The sequence below is a fragment of the Tachypleus tridentatus genome, chromosome 6 (genome assembly GCF_004210375.1).
Source record: "Tachypleus tridentatus isolate NWPU-2018 chromosome 6, ASM421037v1, whole genome shotgun sequence".
In the NCBI taxonomy this organism is placed as follows: Eukaryota; Metazoa; Arthropoda; class Merostomata; order Xiphosura; family Limulidae; genus Tachypleus; species Tachypleus tridentatus.
In genome coordinates, this window is record NC_134830.1 from 37240296 (window position 1) to 37263865 (window position 23570).

At 32.9% G+C, this 23570-nt stretch overlaps 1 protein-coding gene across 1 annotated transcript; it reads right to left on the reverse strand.

Moving 5' to 3' along the window:
* Window positions 1-120: 120 nt before the first annotated feature.
* Window positions 121-12696, reverse strand: LOC143252260 (dehydrogenase/reductase SDR family member 7-like). Its single transcript, XM_076504131.1, has 8 exons — window positions 12480-12696; window positions 10718-10867; window positions 9107-9213; window positions 6817-7009; window positions 2939-2985; window positions 1881-2000; window positions 893-1059; window positions 121-406 (listed from the first exon to the last, which is right to left on the reverse strand). The coding sequence occupies exons 1-8, from the start codon at window positions 12610-12612 to the stop codon at window positions 343-345; spliced, it is 981 nt and encodes a 326-aa protein (XP_076360246.1). The 5' UTR covers window positions 12613-12696; the 3' UTR covers window positions 121-342.
* Between the last annotated feature and the right edge of the window lie 10874 nt (window positions 12697-23570).

Genomic DNA, 23570 nt, shown 5'->3' on the forward strand with positions numbered 1-23570 from the left:
AACACAAAGTGGATATGTTACTTTATAGAATTAACTTGAGTGTTTTAAATGTTGTATTGGAAAATAAAATCTGTGTTCGAAACGACGTCTTACAAAATAAAAAATTACAAAAGTAACATATTTACTAATTGTATCTTTATAATTCAGAGTTACTAACTGATTGTATAAAATTAATTGATAAATTGGGTAATTATGAACATATTAAATGTATTTATATATACTGTAATACCATTGCATTAATTTGAATATCTTGAGTAGAATGAGTTATATTGTTATATATAAAAACATAAGGATCTAATAAAACACACACAGTAGTATCTATACATGTTCTAAATATGATAATTAGTTTCTTCCTTCCAGCAGGGTGGCAAATTTCTCAGGGGTGAGGAACCTTGGAATGATTACCCTGCAAAATATAAATTGATCTCTTTTAGTTACATGATAAAATGATAATAATCACAGAAAGAAACTGAATTGGTTGACAAGATAAGTATCATGATAATATGGCTGCAGTTGTGTCTTCATTGTAGGCATTAAGACGCCACCTATGACATTTCAGATCCTCTAGTTGAAAATAGTGCAATCGAATTATAAAAAAATGTTATTGTGGAGACATACATTGTCTTTCGTATAAACTCACAACTTCACTTACAGTGCAGTTCATACTAAATCCCACACATCATGATAAGAAACCAAATTACACTGGTAACAAAATAACATGAAAAACGAATGGAACACAGAATATGTTATGCAAACATGTCACGACATAAATTCCTGTACATACTTACTGCGATCAAAATGTATAACAATTAATGATACATAAATATTTTAAATAAAACAACATAATTTAGTAGATTTCATACCATTTTATCAAACTTTAAGACAGTTTTACCTTCTGAAGAAAGTCGGCATGTACTGTGACAGGTAACAAATTAACAGGAATGGTTGTAGAGAGATCCATACTTCATCTAAATTGTTAGCTAATGCAACTGCCATCAACTGGGCACAGCGAAATGTACGCATTCGTTTGTCTGTCTCCTTCTGTCTTCCATTAAACACCTACAAGATATTGATTGACCATAATGTGTTTTAATCTATCTAGCAATCTTCGTAAAAAGAAATCTGTCCATTTGAGCTTCTTGTTTTATACGACAACAGTGGATATAAGATTTAACAAAACGAATATTTATGCATTGCTGGCCAAAATCTTGACGCCAATGAACATTAAGAAAACTTATGCATTTTGCGGATTTAGACTGAACCACTTATTTGAGCAGAACTTCGAAAGATGAAAATAAGAAAATGGAAAATAAACTTTTTAAACTTTTTACCAGCTAGTATTTAGGCTAATTTCATAGTGTTTACATATTTCCTATTAAATGCTAAGAAGTTTTTTATTTTTATTTTTTATTTTTTATTTTCTTATTTTCATCTTTCGAAGCTCTACTCAAATAAGTGGTTAAGTCTAACAACGCAAAATGCATATTATGTTCATTGGCCTTAAGATTTTGGCCAGCAGTGTATTTATATCTTACTGACAAAGTTACTTAATAAATTTCGGTATTTTAAATTCTTCAAAATTAAAATTATCATTAAGGTAACTTTTTCGGTAACAAAAAAAATAGAAACTCTTACCTAAATTTCTACCGACTCCCAAAAATAGCATAGTGTATCAATTTTACTAAGTTCTATTATATTCTTTAAGAAATACTAGAGGTAATTTAGCCTGGTGAGGAAGCTACTGTTTATGAAACCCATTTTTTTGTGCGTGTAACAGTAAGTGAAAAAGTTAAGACAATTAAGATTTCTTAATTTCCTTAATTTCCTTCTTGTAATACACTTGTAGCAGATAATGTTACAACTGTATTCAATCACCTTACCTCTCCAGGGATCCCTGTGAAAGATCGTTCTATTAAGCTTGAGAACACTGGCCCAGGACAAACGATTGTGACAAACACTCCTTTAGCTTCAAATTCTGTTCTCAAACACTCGAAATATCCCTGAATATAATAACAAGACGAAGAAATGAAGAACCGTTAATGTACTAATTAATATAAATGTGATAAAACATCTATACTCTTGTGCAATTTTTAATAAATCTTTACATTCTTATCGGTGTGTGTGCGTGTTTCCTTATAGCAAAGCCACATCGGGTTATATGCTGAGTCTTTCGAGCAGAATCGAACACCTTATTTTAACATTGTAAATTCGCAGACTTACCGCTGTACCAACGATGTACTTCTTATACATAACGCTTGTAAACTCCAATTAGATTACTTTTTTATTTACATACATATGTATAAATACAATTAATCTAGTTTCAGGACAAATAATTATTTCTAATTGCATGTACTTCTTATATTACTGTAAACCCTTTTTGACCATTGTTTGTGCTTTGAATTTCAAATGCTTACCAATTACTATTTACATCAAATTTCCAGCCAATTCCACATGTCGGGCTGCTTTCTATCAGGAGCCTATTATTCAATATTTCTGTAATAAAGCTCCGGTATGACCAGGTGGTTAAGGCACTCGACTCATAATCTGAGAATCGCGGATCCGAATTCCCGTTACACCAAACATGCTTGCCCTTTTAGCCGTGGGGACGCTATAAAGTGACGTTCAATTCCATTATTCGTTGGTATAAGAGTAGCCCAAGAGTTGGCGGTTGTGGTGATAGCTAGTTGCCATCCCTCTAGTCTTACATTGCAAAATTAGGGATGGCTAGCGCAGATTGTTCCCTTATAGCTTATCGCGAAATCAAAAAGACGAACAAACAATTTCTGTAATATTCTCCAAACAAAATATGTTGATATCACTCATTATGTTACTATGATGTTCTTAGTAAATGGAGATAACAATCAATTAAAGGTAAGGAATTTCGTTTTCTTCCGTAGTGCTTAACACGAGAAATAAACAAAGTATTTGGAATCCGTACCTGAATAGCATGTTTTGATCCAGTGTAAGATGCGAAATTAGGTATACCTGTAAGATTACAAGTAGACGTTCAGTTACAAAACGACCGAAAAACTAACTAATTTGAGTTTCGGATTTGCTAGCTTTTTTACAGCCAATTACAACAGAAAATACTCAATATGTAATTATATTATTTGTACATCTTATATGTAACTTTTTTATGACACGTATTTCTCTTATCCAAGGGTTCGTTAAAAATGTTAACACAAACAATTTTCGTAAACTTTTACAGTTTGCCATTTGCTCTTCATTTTCAACAAAAGGCTAATATTCGAAAATCTTCAAATTACACATTACAACCATAGGTAAATATTTTAAAAGAAAATTAGTCTCTTCAAAAACACATTTATTTAATATAGCTTCTCTCCTTTCTTAGCACTAAACTTAGCACTAGTCAGATAATTAAAATAAAATATCATAATCTGTTTTTAGATATTTAGTTTCTGTTATAACTCATAGAACAGTATCAAACATAAAAAATGATTAACACTATCAATGATATCGTAATATGTATATTTTTTGATGCTTAGACATATTGCTTTACATATTCAGAGTCGTTTTATATCCAAGTACTCAACCCTCTGTGAAGATGTATGTATTTTGTTTAATTTCACTTTGAATATAGTGTTAACAACATTTCTTGTTTTATGTGTCCTTGACAGCCCCCTCCCCCCTTTCCATCTCTATCTGCGTCGTGATTTTGTTTTAGAAAGAGTCTGGCAGCGTAATTTGACCTCTATCACTGCGGAGGATGTTGTTGATTTCGGAGTAACTTAATTTTTTTACTACATGAGATTCAGAACTAATAACAAGCATGTCCACTACGTCAGTATGGTGACGTTAAATTCGTGAAATAAACTATTGCTCCGTTTAGTTGATATAAAGTTCCATAGTGGTACTTTGGGTTTTAACTCATATTTTAAGATTAAAGCATTTATATAAATATCCTACAATGTTTTCAAAATAATCTAACATTAAGTTATGTTTGAAATTTTTAGTAATTAGGTGATCTGATTTTTACTTCGTATATATATATAAATATATTCGTTAAGAGGGGAGGAGAGGTGCCTCGGGCTATCATTATTATGTATGCAGTATCTGTTCTGTTCGCACAAAAAAGTCTTGTTTTTCTACAATTAATTTACCGTACTGTAGAAGAGTCTACTTGTTATATTTATCGTGTTTCAGTATTTGTGCATGAAGTTGGCTTGTATGGTTTGTTTCCTTTAATTTCGCACGAAGCCATACGAGGGCTAACTGCTCCAGTCGTCGTCAATTGAAAAGTTATAGACAAGAGGGAAGGCAAATTGTCAACACCACACACTCTTGGTGTATTCTTTTAGCAACGAATAGTAGGACTAACAGTCACTTTATATCGTCCCACGGCAGAAAGGCTCAACATGTTCGTTGTAACAGAATTTTGAAGTCGCATTCTCAAGATTGCGATACAAGCGCCCCCTAGTCACGAAGTCATGCCAGGCAAAAAAAAAAAAAAATTAAATGTGGCCTTTTTGAAAAATTCAACGGCTTCCAGATATTTTCGAAGTATCACTCACAAAATATACATAAGAAGCCTGTTTTAACATTATTTTACTACTTCTATCAACAACGACTGCAAGTAACGATAATATAATCATAACATTTACCAGTAATATAGTATCAACATTAAATATTGTACAGAGAAAGTTACTTTTTGTGCTTCCTATATCAATAAACATGACAAACAAAACGTGAACTAATAAAAAACAAGTAATTAATTTTTAAACTATGCGTTTGAAGTTAAACATAAAGCTACACAATAATTGGGCTATGTGTGCTATGACTACCACGGGGAACCAGCTCAAACCTCGTGCACTCTGATTCACAACTAAACCCATCATCCAGGTCCATCGACAGAAAAGTGTCGCGCTGTTTTAACGGCAATTAAAATAAAATGCAATTTCTTGTGACTTACAAATTTTCTTGGTCAAAAAGTTAGGACATAAAAAACACGAAATATGTTTAAAATAAATACGGTTCGAAATGCTCAATTTGAAGAGAAGGAGTGTTTCCTAATTTGCACAAATTTTTACTTAAAATGGTCTATTTTAATCATTGACCCCATTAGTATGTCGGTGGTTAGCTCGCAGTCTAGTAACGCTAAATCGACTTTCATTACAGGCGGTAGGCACAATACAAATAACCCCTTCCCCTACCTTTTTCTTAATAACAACGAGCAAGCAAACAAATAATCAACCACGAATTGATACTCGTAACCAGTGGTTACATGACTTTTAGTTCTTTTTAGTATTTTTGTTTTTTATGCCAGTAACATTTCGTGACTTCTTTTCCAAACGCACACGGTACCGATTACTCCATCACTGAGAACTACGTACACTTTTGGTCTTATATCATTATTTGAAAAAAGAGAAATCATGAATTATCGTAAATAATGAAAATACGGACAAGCGTAGGTGTTAATAAGTTGTTTTTGTTAAAACGCTTATTTTCAAGAAGTGTTTGTTTGTTCTGCATTTCGCGCATTGCTACACGAGGGCTATCTGCGCTAGCCGTCCCTAATTTAAAAGTGTAAGACCAGAGGGAAGACATCTAGTCATGACCAACGAACAGTGGGATTGACCGTTACATTATAATGCCCCCACAGCTAAAAGGACGAGCATGTTTGGTGTGATGGGGATTCAAACCCGCTAACATCAGATTACGAGTCGAACGCCTCAACCACTTGGCTATACAGGTCCGACCACGAAATTTATTTGTTTGTTCGAATTTAAGCACAAGCTAGCTACGGAATAGATTATCTGTCCTCTGCCCACAACGGTTATCGAAACCTGGTTTCCAGCGTTGTAAGTCAAGAGACTCCGTCGGGCCACTGGGCGGGGATCTCATAAAGTATAATAGAAGATACAATATGAGTGTAGAACTGAATGTAAAGAACAAGATATAAACTATGCTAATTTTTAAAAATCACCTGGAGAAGTTTGATGGTTTAAAACCCCATCACACCAAAAATGTTCGTCCTTTCAACCGTGGGGGGCATTGTTATGTGCCGGTCAGTCCCACTATTTTCTGGTAAAAGCGTAGTCTAAGAGTTGACGATGGAAGGTGATGATTTGCTGCCTTCTCTCTAATTTCACACTACTAAATTAGGGACGGCTAGGGCAGATTGTCCTTGTGTATCTTTGCGCGAAATTCAAAAACAAACGTAACTAAGCCTGAGACTAGTGGGTTTGTAGACTTTGGTGTCGTCGATTAGAATTCTCTTATATTATTCTAAAAATTCCGTTGCAATAAAGACGCTAATTTTACTGCCAATTGTTTTCAGATTTCTGCTGATCTAGAATTATTATCAACAGAATGGATTTATTTGATCTGAAGGTTAACTGCTATGAAACGAATTGATTGTGAAGATTAATGCCAGAATTGAACGTAAAATATGGAGGGTTGTGCGTTCGAATCCTCTTCATATCAAACAACCGTGGGGCTTTATAATCTATCGGTCAATCCCGCTATTCGTTGGTAAGAGAGTTGGCGGAGGGTAGTGATGACTAGCTACCTCTCCTGAAGTCTTACTCTGCAAAATTAGGGACAGCTAGCGCAGATAGCCCTCGTGTAGTTTTACTCGAAATTCGGAACAAACCAAATCAAACTACGTTTAACACCACGATAAATGCACAAAAGTCATTTATCTAAAATACGTCTGTGACGTTATACAAAACTATACACATCTCATGCAAAAAAAAACCTTCGTTCACTTACATCGATTTCGATAGATGTCATATTTCTAAAATTTTATTTTACGTTTTTGACAATAACTCGAAAGAAAACGTACGAGTCACCCACCACATTTACCAGCGACACTGCTGTTCACCATAACATGGCCGCCTCCGTTTGACAGGAAATGAGGTAGGACAACCCTTGTTAAAGATACGTGAGAGAAGACATTCGTGCCAAAGATTTGATAGTCTACTTCTGTGAAGATTCCATCAAATGGAGCCCTTTGAGAACGTCCGGTATTGTTCACCAAAATGTCTAGCTACAATTTAGAAGAACGAAAACAAATGTAAAGATTTGTTGTTTACATGTGAATACACTTTACAATATCAACGTGTTTGATTTAATGTCCGATACCAAAGACTGTAAGTCGCACATAGATTTTCCCAGAAAGTTAATATTTTAGTAAGTTACATTCACGAAAACGATAGATCAGTGTAATAAACGGAAAAAAAACAAACAAGCAAAACAGAAAGTTTACTTCTGTAAAAAATAAAAAGTAACATCTGACCTTACTGCATTTCGGAATATTTCTTAAACACTTATAATCTTCTAAACAGTGACGTGAAGTACGGCTTTTTACAAGGAAAAACAACAACGCAAAATTTTAAAATTTCTTAGGAATTTCACCACTTACTAATTGTTAAATTTCAAAGATAGTTGCATCAGAAGACAGTTCAAACTTCAAAAGTTCAGCTTTTTCCCTTTTATAGTTTTAAAAACATTGCAAAGACTTCCCGGGAAGGGGTATGTTTCAACTTGAAATGAATTGTGAATTGATCGAATTGTGTAAATATAAACTGTAAGCGGAAAAATTGTTATTTACCGGACTACTTTGAATTATTTAAGAGCATACGTTTTGTTTGTTGTTGAAGTGGTTACCTTCACGAGATATTATGTGGCGGAAATTTGAATATTAAAAAAGGAATATTGGGTGTCAGTGTTACAGTTATTGATACATCGTTCAGATGAACAAAAACGGAAATATTAACTAATTTAGGCTTCTTCAATACGTTTGTGAATGTAGAAGGAATGTGATTCTTCTGTCTTAGTTTGTTGTATAGGATTTTTTATTGTTTGATTCGAAGTAAAATTTAAAGTATTATTTCAGAAAATCTAGTTTCAAATGCAGATAAAAAAACAGTGAGTAGAACAGTTAGAGTTGCTGTAATGAATTTATTTGGAGACGGCACTGACAGTTTCGTCAGTTTTAAATAAATATATACACTTGTTAATTGTTTTAAAACTTCGTTATTTTACACAAAAAGAAAACCAAGAATTGTTTTGCTTCTTATTACTTCAATCATCTCCAACTGCTCCTTGTTTCTGAAAGCTTTATAAGAAAAATATATGATGAATATATGTGTAAAGTCCAGTTTCTTACTTACACTTTACAGGACAGAATGTTGATACTTCACACTAATGATTTACCTTACGGCATGACCAGGCGTTCGACTCGAAATCTGAAAGTCGCGTGTTCAAATCCCAGTCACATTAAGCATACTCGCTCTTACAGTCGTGGGGGCGTTATAATGTGACGGTAAATCCCCTTATTCGTTGGTAAGAGAGTAACCCAAAAGTTGAGGGTGGGTGGTGATGACTACATGCTTTCCCTCTAGTCTTACACTGCTAAATTAGGAATGGCTAGCGCAAAACAAACTTACAAATTATTATTAACTGTATACATCAATTGTGAGGCCTCGTTTATACTACTGTGTACTGTTTGGGCTCCCTTCCTCAAGAAGAACATTGAATTGTTGGAGAAAGGTTCACAGAAGAGTCACTAGGATGATAGATGTGTACTATGAAGGGAGACTGAAATATCTAACCTTTTATGCTCTGGCGAAAGGAAAGATTTGACCGAAGTGTTTAAAATTATTAAGGGTACTGATGATATAAATAAATCAACTTTTTGTGTTTAGCGGTGAAAACAATAAGACAAGGGGTCTTAAGTAATTGTTTAGGCAGCGTATGTGTCGTTTGCACTTTAAACAGTGTTACCTTTTACACAGAGTGGATTCCTTTTGGAAGGTACTATCTTCAAGTGTGGTTGAGGCATAAAAGGTTGGATGAACATATTGATAATAAGAGGTAGTTGTAGTTGGAAACTACAATGTCAATAAGCACATTTATGTCTTTATAAAATTTTATGAATTTGTGAGAAATGTAAAATTATGTCAAACGCAATTAAGCCTTAGTTAGTTTTAGTTTATATATACAAAGACATGGAAGGCATTTAAAATTGAAAATTTATTTACAACAATGCTTAAAGACAAATTGCTCGAATATGTAAAACACAAAACAACCTTACATAAATCTCAGTCTTTGAAAATTTAATGTATGTATTGCACCTTCCTACCTTTTTGAAGTGTCCAACAACTTTCTGAAAGCATTCCGAGTGTTTGGAAAAGTGCGTAATATCAAAGGGCACTAGAAGGACGTCATCATCTTTTAACGAACCTCGGACTTAAAATTGAAAAAAATAATTTAGGTGCATGAAGATCTGGGCTTATCAATTATCTACGACTTTGTTTTAAAAGTACTTATTACACAGGGCTAGATTATCGTGTCAAATAGTTCTCCGAAGCTGTTCTATCTTTGGAAGCAAAATTCTAAAATTTAGCTTTTTTTACAGTGCAATTACAGATTAAAAACAAAATATAACGTTGTGAGTGGTCAACCACAAAGTATTAACCCCCTATACACAAAAACAAACAATCCATAAACTTATAAGAAAGGCAGTCAGACAGCTTTAAAACAAAATATTCAATAAATACCTCATCGGAAACAAATTGAATGTGCAGAAATAAGTGCCAGATATTTTGTAATTTTTTAATTTATAGTAACGTAACAATTTGCCCTTTCAATCTCAATACTTACAAAATATTCTGGTCTTAATATCAAAGTTTCTTAGTTCAAAATAAGCAATCATATCAAAAACAAAACAATTTTAAAATAAGAAAATATATGACATAAAAGTATCCAGACCCTCCGCTATATGAATTGATAAATAGTACTATAATCGTCAATAACTAAAAGAGTTGGTTCTGTTGCTACAACTGTCAATAACTAAAAGTGTTGGTTCTGGTGCTATAACTGTGAATAACTAAAAGTGTTGGTTCTGGTGCTATCACTGTCAGTAATTAAAAGTTTTGATTATGATACCATAACCGTCAATAATTAGTGATGCTGTTTCTTTCGCTACAACCATCAGTAACTCAAAATGTTGGTTTTAGTACCAGATCTTTCAGTGACTAACAATATTGGTTCTCTTCTCTAAATGTCAGAATGGGAAATTCTGTTTCTGGTGTTATAATTTCCAACAATTCGAAATGCAGTTTGTGGTGTTTTAACCTTTTTAAAATGACACTGTTGTTTCTAGTGCTACAACTGCTAGCAACTAACAGTGCTGTTTTTTTTTTTTACTATAACAGTTAGTAGCTGACAATGCTGTTTCTAATTCTATAAATGTCAGTCATCAATAACACTGCTTCTGGTGCTGTAACTTGCTGTTTCCATGAATTATTTATTAAACAGTTTTGTTCTTTATTTCTTTCGTATCTGATGATGGCGAGTTAGCGTGCTCAAGTATTACATATTTATGTTTTAATTTTACTATTTGTTTCTCTCTCTTTTAAGTAAAAGGAAGCGGTTACTTTCCATTGCTTTGCCAGATATTCTTTCAAAGTTACAGCTATTTGACTTTTTCTTCACAAATAATAATCCATAGTATTTGCAGTAAATGTTACACTAATGCATCATTCCAGTTATATTCTAGGCTTTTAGTTTATTTGTATGTATATGTAAAGATAGTGTGTTTTCACTTGACCAGAAAATTCACAACTGGTCAATTTCTTTAATATCTGATGGATAAGAGATTGCTATAGATAAACAAAGATGTTATTTACGTTATTTAACACCAGTCTCATTTTTAAGAATGTGATTTCTTTTTGATTTTAACAATACTTACCTATACACTCTGTCTTTACGGCCTCCAACTTGTCTACATTTCTTCCAGACAAAGCTAGTCTGACTCCATATTTAGCCAGCTCGTAAGCTAATGCTTCTCCAATTCCACTAGAAGCCCCTGTGATCCATGCAACTTTACCACGTAACTCAGCTAATAAAATGTCATATACATCAATATATCTTCACTTTAACATTTATTAACATTAACTTTGAAGTTTACCTTTTGGAATAATCAGCTGACGTGGATGACAAGAGAACTTTGGTAAAACTGGCCACATTAAAACATATATGTATAGTGGTTTGTGTCTCTCTGTATCGTTCAGAAACTGTTTGCAACGATTCATTAACGCAATTTTATGAATATATTTTGAAATTTTTTAAGTATATTTCACATTTCTGAGTGGACAGAAACTGTGAAAGTTATTGATACCAAGTTTGTTTTCAATTGTAGAAAAACGTTTGTTTGCGATAGTATTGAACATAGTGGTAAAAAATTGAAACACACAAGACAGATAACACTGAGGTACTCTAAATTTTTATCTTAACGAAAAGGATAATGCTGATCTCACAAACACGTGTATTGACCTATCTGCTGAAATCTTAGAAGTAGACAAAAAAACTTCCAATTAACCACAAAAACTGATGCCTGGTAACGTATCCAATATCATGCTGGTATAATACGTTTTCTCATGATAAGATGAAAACACATAGAGGATGATCGTTGTTGAAATAGAATTTCCCGATTGACCTTTTTTTAGGTAACAGTAAAAATGTCGGCATTTATATGATAAGTAAAGCACTTTCTTAGAATATTAGCAATACTTTATAAGTTAGAAACTTACTGCAAGAACAAAGTGGGTTTTGTGACAACTTTTTTTAGCGTTGTCCTAAAACACTTTAGAAGTAATGGTGAAAAATATGCTGGAAGTGATTTTAAGCTACGATCCATTTTGTGTTTTTTATCTAACCTATTAACTATGAACAGAAATAATAAGTAGATCTTTCTCAACGGAAAATGTTTTATTTATAATTTATGGTAAATAGTGAGTGGGTTTTGAGTTTCATGGCCCAAAGCAACAAGGCTATCTGCGTGTCGGCCATTTTTCGTGTAGTGTCTCTGACTGTGTAAAACTATATTCTTTTGTAAGGTAACTTCCATTACGGAAAAACACTGTGATATTTACTATTATTGGCATCATTGTTTTGAATTAGAAAACAAAGTAGATACGTATAAAACACTTTATAAATGAACCTATAAACCAATATACTATTTTACCAGGCTTCCTTACCATAGTTCCTATTTTCACCATGTGCACAGTTACATTGTAAAATTAACTACTCAATTTCAGTGACTTTATTACGCTGTTACTTATTATTTAGGCATAGTTTGTCAACGTTAGAACCTTATCTTGTGACCTTCTAATTCAGAACAATTATACACTAAAAGTAATCAATCAACTCTTAAGACTTCAGTACATCGTCATTTAAGCACAGTTTCAAAATGATAAACTCTTACCTGGGGACCTTCAGCTTCTGTACAATTATTTGTGTAGTTAAAAGTAACATTACAATCACAACAACATTACTGCCTCATCCAAAATCGTTATTAAAATCTTACCTGTATTCTCAAGACGGCTGGTATAGGTATTAAAACTTTAATTGAAGTAAAGTATAGAACAACATTCCGACCTTTTAAAATCTTCACCAACCGTCTTGAGAATTTTTACTTCAAGTGGGTTTTTCGTCATCATGAATAACACTACCTGGTGACCTCCCATATCTTTCAGTCCACAAGAGTGTTAGATCTCCATCTGCATGCAAATAAAACCACTTAAACCACAAGACTACAAAGAGTAATATAAAAAGACAGATTAACCACATCCATTCAGCATCCATGTTACCGACAGACAACGAATACTGTTGTTTACTGTGTTTAAAATTCTCCTCTGTATAGTTCGGTATAACTAGTTCTAATGACGCAAAACGACGCCAGTCACATGGTTGACTGCTGCTGTTGTGAAAAGGTTAAAGGTTCACACTTGTATGATCATTTTGAGTGACAACACTGGTGGTGTTAGTTAACTGTTACAGCTCCAAAGAGAAAGGTGCCTAAATAAAATAAACTTCTTGAATATCCTGTTCATTCCGTCCCAGTATTTATGGTTTTGCATACCTGATCATTTTTTTCCAAAATCACTCCCCGGTTAAGTATTATAAAACTCTACATACATTGATATGTACTGTGTAAATAGAATTTCTTTTACTTTTAGGTTAATTACATTGATCTAAATGTATTTAATCTGTTGACATTTACACACGTAGTATTTCTTACACTGTCAGTAACATAAGTTATATCATTAAACGAGAACACTGTTAATGACATTCAGTTAATACATATAATATTACCAGTCAAAGAACAAAAGAATCTTTGATACCGTACTACCTTCACCAAGGTTTTCCTTTCTAACACTTCCACTGTAATTGGTGTATTGACAAATATTTCTTGTGAAACGTTTTATCTTCAAATAATATCACGTAAGTATGGTGAACTTGTTATACCTGTTGCTGTGTTTAAACACAGTCAAATGTTATGATTTACTATCCAGTTATAAATTTCTGTAATATTTTATGGATTCCGCCCATCAAACTGCCACCAAGGAAATTGCTACCTACGTGATTGGCCCAACTAGATATTTTACCGGTTTTGAAGTACCAAGCTTAATTATTTGGTTTAAAATTTGTGATAAATATTACCCAAATTTGTCTCCTAACAGAACTATCTTTTTTCAAATGCCATTTTGACGTTTACTACATAAATCTACAATGGACAAATTAAGAGGAATGTGTGAAAAAAAACACTCAAGAAACATTTTGTAGTCGAGGTTTAGCTCTATACTTTTTACCCCAATAAAAACTAGTAAAATGTTTAAAACGGTCCCAGTTAGTCTGTTTCCTAATGTAAATTAAGCATGTACCTTTCGTCATTATATACGGTTCTTTTAAATGTTTTGCTTGAAAAATCGCCTTACAAAAAGACAAATCACATGAATCAGTGATTCTTCTGTTTCTGCTGCGCTTTGTTACCTGAGCCTGTTGTTAGGAGGCTTCAGAAATTGAGATACGAAAACTTGCACAGCAGCAAAAAGAAAAAACAAGAAGCACTTTTCTTTTAAGTAGGTTCAAAACATCTTATACATGTTTGTTTTAGTTATTATTTTTAAACATATAAGATTTAAAAAGCTTTGCATGTCTTCCTTTTAAAACACAGTACAATAAACGTCAGATTGTTTATCAAAAGCACAACGTGTGTTATCGTAATTTAAACTGTTTGTTTTGAATTTCACACAAAGCTACACCAGGGCTATCTGCACTAGCCGCCCCTAATTTAGCAGTGTATGATGAGAGGGAAGGCAGCTAGTCATCACCACCCACCGCCAACTCCTGGGTTACTCTTTTACCAACGAATAGAGGGATTGACCGTCACATTATAAATATTTTATTAGCAGGTCTGATTCCGTGTATGAAACATCTTGTTCGTATAATCAAAATTTACTGTTCATTTATTTGCAAGAATCACTTGGTGAACTTCTGAAGAACGATTTCGTTAACATGTCGTAAAGTTGGTTGGATATAGTGCCCGACATAGCAATTTGGTTAGAGCGCTAGACTGGTAATATGAGAGTCGCAGGTTCGAATTCCTATCACACCAAACATGCTCGCCCTTTCAGCCGTGGGGACGTTATAATGTGACAGCCAATTCTGCTATTCCTTGGTAAAAGAGTTGACCAACAAATGCGAAAGGATATAACGCTGGGGGAGGATTCGGTAACAAGCACAAACTGTAAAAAAACCGATTGAATTGGTGCTAGATGACAAAAGTATTCGGTTACATCTTGGTGGTCAAGACTTGGTCATCACTAGCCAATCGTTGCGTGATACAACTGCATCTTATCTCAAGTATACCAAACTTATTGTTTTAACTTTTGTTTATCGTTTTATTTTATCATTACACCAAAAATAATTAAAGAAAATTTAAAATTTTAAATAACATTCTACTAAAACATTTCCTTGTTATCAAAGTGGTTGCGCTGTACCTTTACTCAAGGTAAAGACAGATACGTTTATTGAATGGGCTTTAATTTTATGTAGTTCACGTAAATGCTATTTATCAACATTATTTTACCCCATATGTCTCGTATGACTTCATGCGTGTAATATTCCATAATGTTTCACACATTTAATTTTCTTTGTATTTTGTTTTAATGTTACGGTAAATCCCACTATTCGTTGGTAAAAGAGTATCCCAAGAGTTGGCGGTGGGTGGTTATGACTAGCTGCCTTCCCTCTAGTCTCACACTGCTAAATTAAAAACGGTAGCGCAGATAGTCCTCGAGTAGCTTTGCGCAAAATTCAAAACAAACAAACAATCTATGATTTTTATGCAAGCTTTTTAAGCTACGTTGTTTTACAGGCATTTTATGTTGAATTAATAAATACTGGTCTGTTTGAAACAAACAACAAAACAAACAAATCCACAGTCAGACAGACACAGGCAAATTGACGAAATTTTGTTTATTACAACTACGTGTAATGTTCACAGTAAAATAAAATATTATTATTTATTACAGTGTACAGAATATGAAATAGTTATGAGTGTTTAGTGTATGACTGGTTTTTACCAGTTGCAACAAATAAACTCAAAACCAAGATAAGCAGTAGTAAAAGATAAAAGGTGTTTAGAGCTGTCAGTGAGACGAATCAGAGCTAAACTATGTCAAAGCAAAGTAAATGTAAAGTTAAGTAACAAATCTGGAGAACATATATCACGTTTGATGACGGCTTGAATACGTAATAAACGACACTTTATCACTGATGTGCAACGTTCTTGCAAGACTATGTCATCATCAAATATCTGATTTTGTCGAAACGTTGAACATTTTTACTGAATTTTGTTTCATTCAATCCGTCTCCAAACGTTTACTATCACACTTCGCGACTCTAGTACAAACATAAGTAATGTCTCATACCACAAAGTGTTGAAAACACCACCATTTATATTGCAAGTCGAAATGGGTAATATTTTTTTTATTTCTCATGCAATCCGAAAATCTCCAGAGGAGTTAAATTGCATAATAATTCCGATTCTAGAAGATAGATTATAAACATTGTTGGTTTGAAATCACTGTGGAATACATGTTGTATGATATGATAGATTATCATGTCAATAAAATGTTTCTCTTTGTTGTACAATTAATTTAAATTAATTAACGTAGTATTGTCAATAACTGAGAACAAAATCATTTTTATAAAAGAGTATTTTTGATGAGAAACCTGTTATGAATATATCCGTTCATTCTGACCTTCACTGCCATAAAAAAAAATTACACAAGTATTTCTGTGTTATTTTGTAATTCTTGTTAAAATGACCTGAAATTTAGTTTATTTGTTAAATTTTATGTAAAACTATTCAGGTGCTATCCACGCCACCTATCAGTAACTTAAACATTCAACACCAGAAGGAAGATAGCTTGTCTGCACTGTGTACCGCGAGCTTTTGGGCTTCTATTTACCAATGGAATGTAGTATTGGTCATCATATTATAACATACCAAGAATGAACATGTTTAATCGCTTTCCACTGACACAGTGGCACGTCCGCGGACTTATTTCACTAGAAAACGGGTTTCGATACCCATGGTAAGAAAAGTATAACTAACCCATTTTGTACTTTGTGCTTTATAGCAAACAACGTGTTCTATAAAAATATTTTCTTTTTATTTTGTTTTTGTATTTTCTCTCCTCCGAAAATAATAGTTTCATTCTGAAATAAATCAAAGGCTAAATATTACATTAGTTTTTCTCTGAGATATAGTGAAAAAAATGTTAAACTTTTAACTAAAATAATATAAGCAAATTAAATTATCAAATATAAAAGAATATATTCTACTCACACACGACAATAATAACACAATTATAAAAAAATCATGTTTCAAATGTTTTTTTTTGTTTTCACTGAAATTGAGTACTTTTATTCATTAACTGTCACAGCGATATGTCAGAGGACTTACAACTCTAAAAACTGGGTTTCAATACCCGTGGTAAACATGCACACCAAAACTCTTCACCACCTCTTAAGATGTGTGTTTTCAATCTTGAGACCCAAGCCATTAGCAATAGGTTAGCCATAGCTCAAAATATACCCAATAATAATATTTAAATTGTTAGTGTTAAATATTTTCCAATATACATATCAATCAACAGTTAACGCATTACCCAAGACGCCAATCAATCGAGCAGCTTTGTGCTCATATTCAAACAAACACACTATGACAGTGTATGTTCATCAGTCAAGTTACAGAAACATAATTGTCAACAAAAATATTTCTAACCGTTTTTAAAGATATACAAAACGTTTTCGAACTTTTCTTAGTAATAAGTACATAACAAAAATATTAACAGATATTAAACACTGTTTACACTCATATTTCTCACATAATTTCATCATAATACCTCAAGGAGAAAATATTTTACCAGATACTTAACATATCCACTAGTCGGGTCATATAATTTTTTATAGATTCTACATAACAGTATATAACAAACCAAACACTATAATTAGTTGTATTTGCTTCCTCTTGCCACCTATCCGTAATTTGAACATTCTAGACCATGGGGTGGGAATAGTTTCCTGGTATTGGCCAATGCTTACTCCTAAGCTGCTTCTTACCAATGGAATGTGACATTGTCAATTATTATGACGTACATATTACCCATTACTTAAAGAACGAGTTATTGTAACCAATAATTCACTTTACATATTTTAATTGTCCTGAAAAGCACGCTTATTTTACTGCAACTAAATATAATAAATGAACAATTTTCTCTTTAGCTTTACCATTATATTAAATGCCAGCATTACCACCCACTTGACGTTCCATAAACAAAACTTTAAGACTGTCCAACATGAAAACTGCTGTTTGCTGGGATCTCGTTATGTGGTCACTTATTGAAAACAGATGCGCTATTTTATCATATTACTGATGCATAACAACTGATGTCAAGAAAAGAACCTGAACCAAACAAATTATATATTTCTGTATCTTCTACTTAAACGTATCAATTCTACAAATGAGCGTAATCGTGAAAAGATATTTAGTTACAAACCAAATTATTATTTTCAAAATTTATGGTAACGTAAGATATGAAATTCAGTGTTTCGTCATAGCCCACTATGATATCATACATACTCAGCAAAACGTCTGGTACAAAGCATCATAATTTATAATCTTATTGGATTAGATATCATACAAATTATGTTCATTTCAACTAAGTACGTAAGATTTTATATAGTTTATAACCCATAACGAATAATCTTTCAAAGTTCAATTTAATTATGTTATGTTATAATTTCGATAGAGACTCCGAAAATATAACTGACGGATACAAAACAATGTTTCAGTAAGTATAATATCAGTGTTTCTATATGTCAGATGATCTGTTCTGAAAGTGACACTTATTTTCATGTTTAGATTTGTTAGGCAGTAAATTTAAATGATCTATGTAGATTGCAGTTACTGCTGTTACCTCTTTGTATAGAACTTGTTTGTTACTAACTACATACAGTCTCCAGGTTTGATCTGTGTCTTTCAGCCTATTCGTGGCACGAAACGCGTGTTTAACATTCGAGATAACTGATCATTTTGATAGACTTTCGTTCTTGAAAACATGCAGGTAGGATGTCAAGTTTGAATACACATTTGGACTTATTGTGTTCGTTGAAACAGATAACGCTTGTATGTGAATGTATCATAGAACACTGTGTCTGACTGAAGGATTTATTAAAGGAAGGAGTAATCAATATGGAAAATAGGTTTATGAAAACAAAAGTTAAGCAAGTAAATTATTATATAACCGCTATCTACGCATTCACATTGTACTTAATATTGAAAATAAATGATTCAAACTTTATATTGGCATATACTTTTTACAGAAATTTAATGTTCACCATATTTTAACTAGAGCTTTTGTATGCTGCAAATTTAAAAATCTGTAAAATGGTTCGCGTGAATGTGTGTTTGCAATATTCTATTTCTCAGTATTTGATGAGACGTATATTTTAATTAGTGAAGTACAATTTTTTTCATATTTCCAACTTTATACAATGTTCGACATTCAGTTATCCCTCAAAGTTCAGACGGTGTCAGTCAGTTAAGAGTACCTTTATAAAATGATGACAAACCGATTAAAGCAGATGTTGTTAAGAGTTATCCAGATTAGATATAGATTTTAGAACTGTATAATTTAAGCTTTCGAGAACATTGTAAACATTTTGTCAGGTTATTTGGTTTTAAATATTTGCTTTATATTATAATTTTACAACAAAGCTTATATTTTCATTTTTAACTATTCTTTCAGCTTACAGATAAATTAATACTGAACAAGTAAGAGATAACATATAATATTTTCTGTATGTATTTTATCTCTCGTACTAGTTGCACACACTCATTACAAACAATTTTCTTTGTTTAGCTCTGTTTTGAACTGAGTTTGTGTGTTAATAAAAACGATTCTTTGTTGTATTTTGTATAAACACCCCTTCTAGTTGGTGAATTCCAGAGGGACAAAACTAATTTATCTGCAGCTTTGTTTCCGTCGGACCTCCTATTTAAGAGACACTAACTGTTTACTTTTCTGAAAACCCTTGCACAGAAAAACACCATAAATCAAAAATTTCACAGAGTAATGTATTTTCACAATCACAATCTGCGGATCTCGGATTCAAATCCCCGTCTCACCTAACATGCATGTACTTTCAGCGGTGAGGATATTTTAACGTTACGATTAATCCCATAATTGTTTATTAAAAGAGTATCCTAATAGATGACGATAGGTGTTGATGACTAGCTTCTTTCGTTCTTGTGGTGCACTGCTAAATTATGGATAGTTATCGCACATAGCACTCGTGTAGCTTTGCGCGAAATTCAAACGAAACGATTGTACTTGATTGCTCAAAATATTTCAATTAGAAAAATATTTCCAGGTAAACGCAAAACGTTAAAAACCGAAAACAATTTTTTAAACTTTTAGAAGAAAAGTGATTATTGAAAGAAAACCAGTTTTCTCAAAATCAATTTACTTTAATAAAATTAAGAGTAGATTTGGTTTAAATTTCGAGCAAAGTTGTACTAGGGCTATCTGCATTAGCCGTCCCTGATTTTGTAGTGTAAGACTAAAGGGAAGGCAGCTAGTCAGCACCATCCACAGCCAACTCTTGGGCTACTCTTCTATCAACCAGTAATGAGATTGACCGTCACAGTATAACGTCCTTAAGGCTGAAGGGGCAAGCGTGTTTGGTGTGATGGGGATTTGAACCCACGACGCTGGAATTGCGAGTCGAGTGCCAACTGGCGATGCGTGGCCGTTTGTGAGTGTTTTTATATAAATACTTTTTCTTCTGGACTATGAAAGAGATGGTAATTAATTAAGAAACAAACAATTCATCTTTGAAAAATCAATCCATGACAGACATATAAGTCGAAATGACTGGTGAAGTTATTGTAATTCACTGTAATATGTTGTTGATTAAATAAAGATGTAAAACTTATGATTGAATACATTGTAAAGTGTCTCAAATCACATGAAATAGATTGACACTTCTTGATTTCTAAAAACATACAAATATAAAGGCTTTACTGAAATTATCTTTAAAATAAAGCATAAAAAACAATTAATGGAATCAGCATTCGTATTGGAAAGAAGTCAGTATCCACACAAACACAAGAAATTCATACAAATACGAAACCAACGTTTAACCAATTAATATGTTAAGAAACCAATAATGCTCATACTAGTAAGAAGCTAGTATTCTTCCGAATAGAATACATTCTGTATTTATTCATGTGTAAGACTTCTGATTGAGCTTAGGTATTTAAAATAACCAACAACTAACACGTGAATACACACAAGCTACTTTCAATTATATTCATAGAACATTGCCAAGTGAGTAATCAAACAACTAAAAATCTAGCCTATATTTCTTACACAATTGGCAAATCTCTTGCTTAAAAATACTTGATAAAAATTGACGAGTTAGATTTGAAGAAGTGACTTTGGTCTTTCCACTGCGATGAAGTAATACACAATGGTGTCGTTTTTCCAATTCATGTGTGAGATTTGTGAGTGAGCTGAGGTATTTGAAATCACCAGACATAGTATCCTCTTTTCCTATGATGTTGTACTAAATATGGCAAGATGCACACATCATCCATATTGGTAAACAATGGCAGTTAAATGTGAAAGTCAAAACCACTCTTCGTTGGTAAAAGAGTATCCAAAGAGTTAGCGATGGGTGATGATGACTAGCTGTCTTTATTCTAGTTTTATACTGCTAAACAAGGAACGGCTAACGAAGATACTCCTGGTGTAGCTTTGCGCGAAATTCAAAACAACCTAACAGTTGTAAATTCATAAATACCACACAAAAGTATGAATTGAAAAAAAAAAAAAAACTTTTAGCATTTTAACTGAGATGTGTTGAAATGAATGTTAACTTCTTGTTATTCAGTAACATGTTAATAAAATTATAAAACAAAACAATTCAACATTGTATGCGTCAAAATATTTGTAAATTAAAACATGATATTCCTTGAATAACTTTGTACAACATAACAACAATTTATGTGTATGTAAATTGGTATAGTCAAACCTATTGGGAATATTACTAGTTGTTATTAAAATATAAAAGAACTATCCATATTGCAGGTTCTATATAGTTTTCCCAATTTAGATTCAGATTTTCAAACTTATTAGATCACTTTCAAGTTTCTGTAAGGTTGTTTATAAAACTTATAGTTTGTTTTATTTTAATTTCTCACTAGTAGGTTTTGTTTATTTACTTTAGAATTTCTTTTTTGTTAACCTTACAAGGGTATTTCCGACTGAACTGATGAGGGATAAAACCAGTAAAAGTTTTTTCACATTTTTTATCTCTTACCAGTTCTGCATATCCAACATGTCTTTGTTTTGTTGTGTTCTGTTTGTCTTGATGACATTTATTTTTAATTGTTTGTTGATGTATTTTGTATGCAGACATTTTGTTGTTGACAACCCAGATGGGGGTCAGAGAAACACAAACTCATATCTGCAGTTCAGTTTGCTGTTTTGCAGTCCCTACCCATTTACTCTGCTAGAAATCTGTTCACCATAAGATATCGCCCTGTCAGGAAAAGAAATATTAATATCATGAAACAGATTCGGCTTTTCTGACATCTGTGATCTTTGAAAAGGTGTGAAGCTACATCTTCCCATTCTCTCAAAATTATACCCCGACTCTCAAATTATAAAAATATCATTTTCGACAAATTGGAAAGTGTATAATTTGTAACTTTGGAAAAAATATCAGAATATACAACATAGCCATGTGTTTTCTAAACTGTATGTAACATTGTAAACCTCGATCAAATGAAATGGCTGGGGACATTTCCTTTCGTTTTTACCGAAAATTTGTGTTAAAAAAAGGAAATTGTGTGTATCAATCTCGTTTGCAAATAATATAAGGCCCGGCATGGATAGACGGTTACGACACTCAACTCGCAATCTGAGAGTCACGGGTGCAAACCCACGTTAACCAAATATTTTCGACCTTTCAGCCATTGAGTCGTTATAATGTAACGATCAATCCCCTAGTTCGTCGGTAAAATAATAGCCTAAGGGTTAGCAGTGGGTTGTGAGAAATAGCTGCCTTCCCTCTAGTCTTACTCTGCTAAATTAGAGATGACTAGCGCAGATATCTCTCGTGTAGCTTTGCGCGAAATTCATAAAAAACAAAGAAGGTGATGATTAATTGAGCAATGAGGAACCTATCCATGATGGGAGATATCGTACCAAGCAGAGAAACACATAAGAGATGCAATTATAGATAGCATCCAATGAAAAGGTTTGTTTAGCCAGGTAGGTGAGCCAGAGGACACTCATTAAAGGGTGTGATGGTCAGTGGTGCAGTGTAGAAGTAGTGAATGAAATATTATTAGTGAAGCGTATTTAATGGGTACTAGAAGCTGTATATCAAACCTTTTCCATTGATGTATTAGAGCATTCCCAAGGTCTAATAGATTAATTTACTCTAATCCTACCTGAAACAGTTTTAATTTGAAAGTTGGTTTGTAGATATACTGAGAAGTAATAAATTCGAATGAGATATACGCGCGCCCTTCCCTTGATATTGCTGACCCACAAAAATATAGCTATTAAAAATGAAGTTTGGGGAAGGTCTCATAGATTAGTTTCTCCAAACCTGCTTAAACGAATTTCAACTGCCACAGTCCCAACAATACGCTAGTGTTTACGTAAGACACGTTGTTCAATCTTCTACAAATTTATAGAACGGGTGGAACCTGCGCAATACACATTTTACAATAAACGCCTCATGCATTAAACTAAAACAAACGTAGATATTAAAATAAATGTATAACAGTAAATCCGTTACAAGACGAACTGTCACCATGAAATGTCTTTTTCCTTTTACGCAGCGTACACAATCGAGAATAATTGACCACTGTGTTACCTTGGTCAGTATTAGTGTTTCATTACCTAATATTAAACATTGTTTATCGCCTAACCAACATTGAATATTACATTAATGACCATCAAAAGCAGTACAGCGAAAGTAAAGGAGGAGATAAAATAACGAGTTATATCTGGAAATGACGCTGTTACAAGATATTAATAACGCTTTAACAAGCTATTAATAACGCTGTAACAAGATATTATAATATTTTATTGATATAAAACCATAATATGATTGCGGAATATTACAAAACAAATTTTATTTTGCGTAATTTTCATCTAAATAACCGT

What these genes read in the sequence shown, in the direction of transcription:
- LOC143252260 (XM_076504131.1), bottom strand. Translation starts at nt 12,612, where the DNA reads ATGGATGCTGAATGGATGTGGTTAATCTGTCTTTTTATATTACTCTTT. An exon ending in AAGATATGGGAGGTCACCAG is followed by an intron (nt 10,868 to 12,479) that starts GTAGTGTTATTC and finishes ACATTTTATTAG; the next exon opens with CTGAGTTACGTGGTAAAGTT. An exon ending in CGTAAAGACAGAGTGTATAG is followed by an intron (nt 9,214 to 10,717) that starts GTAAGTATTGTT and finishes TTCAATTTTAAG; the next exon opens with TCCGAGGTTCGTTAAAAGAT.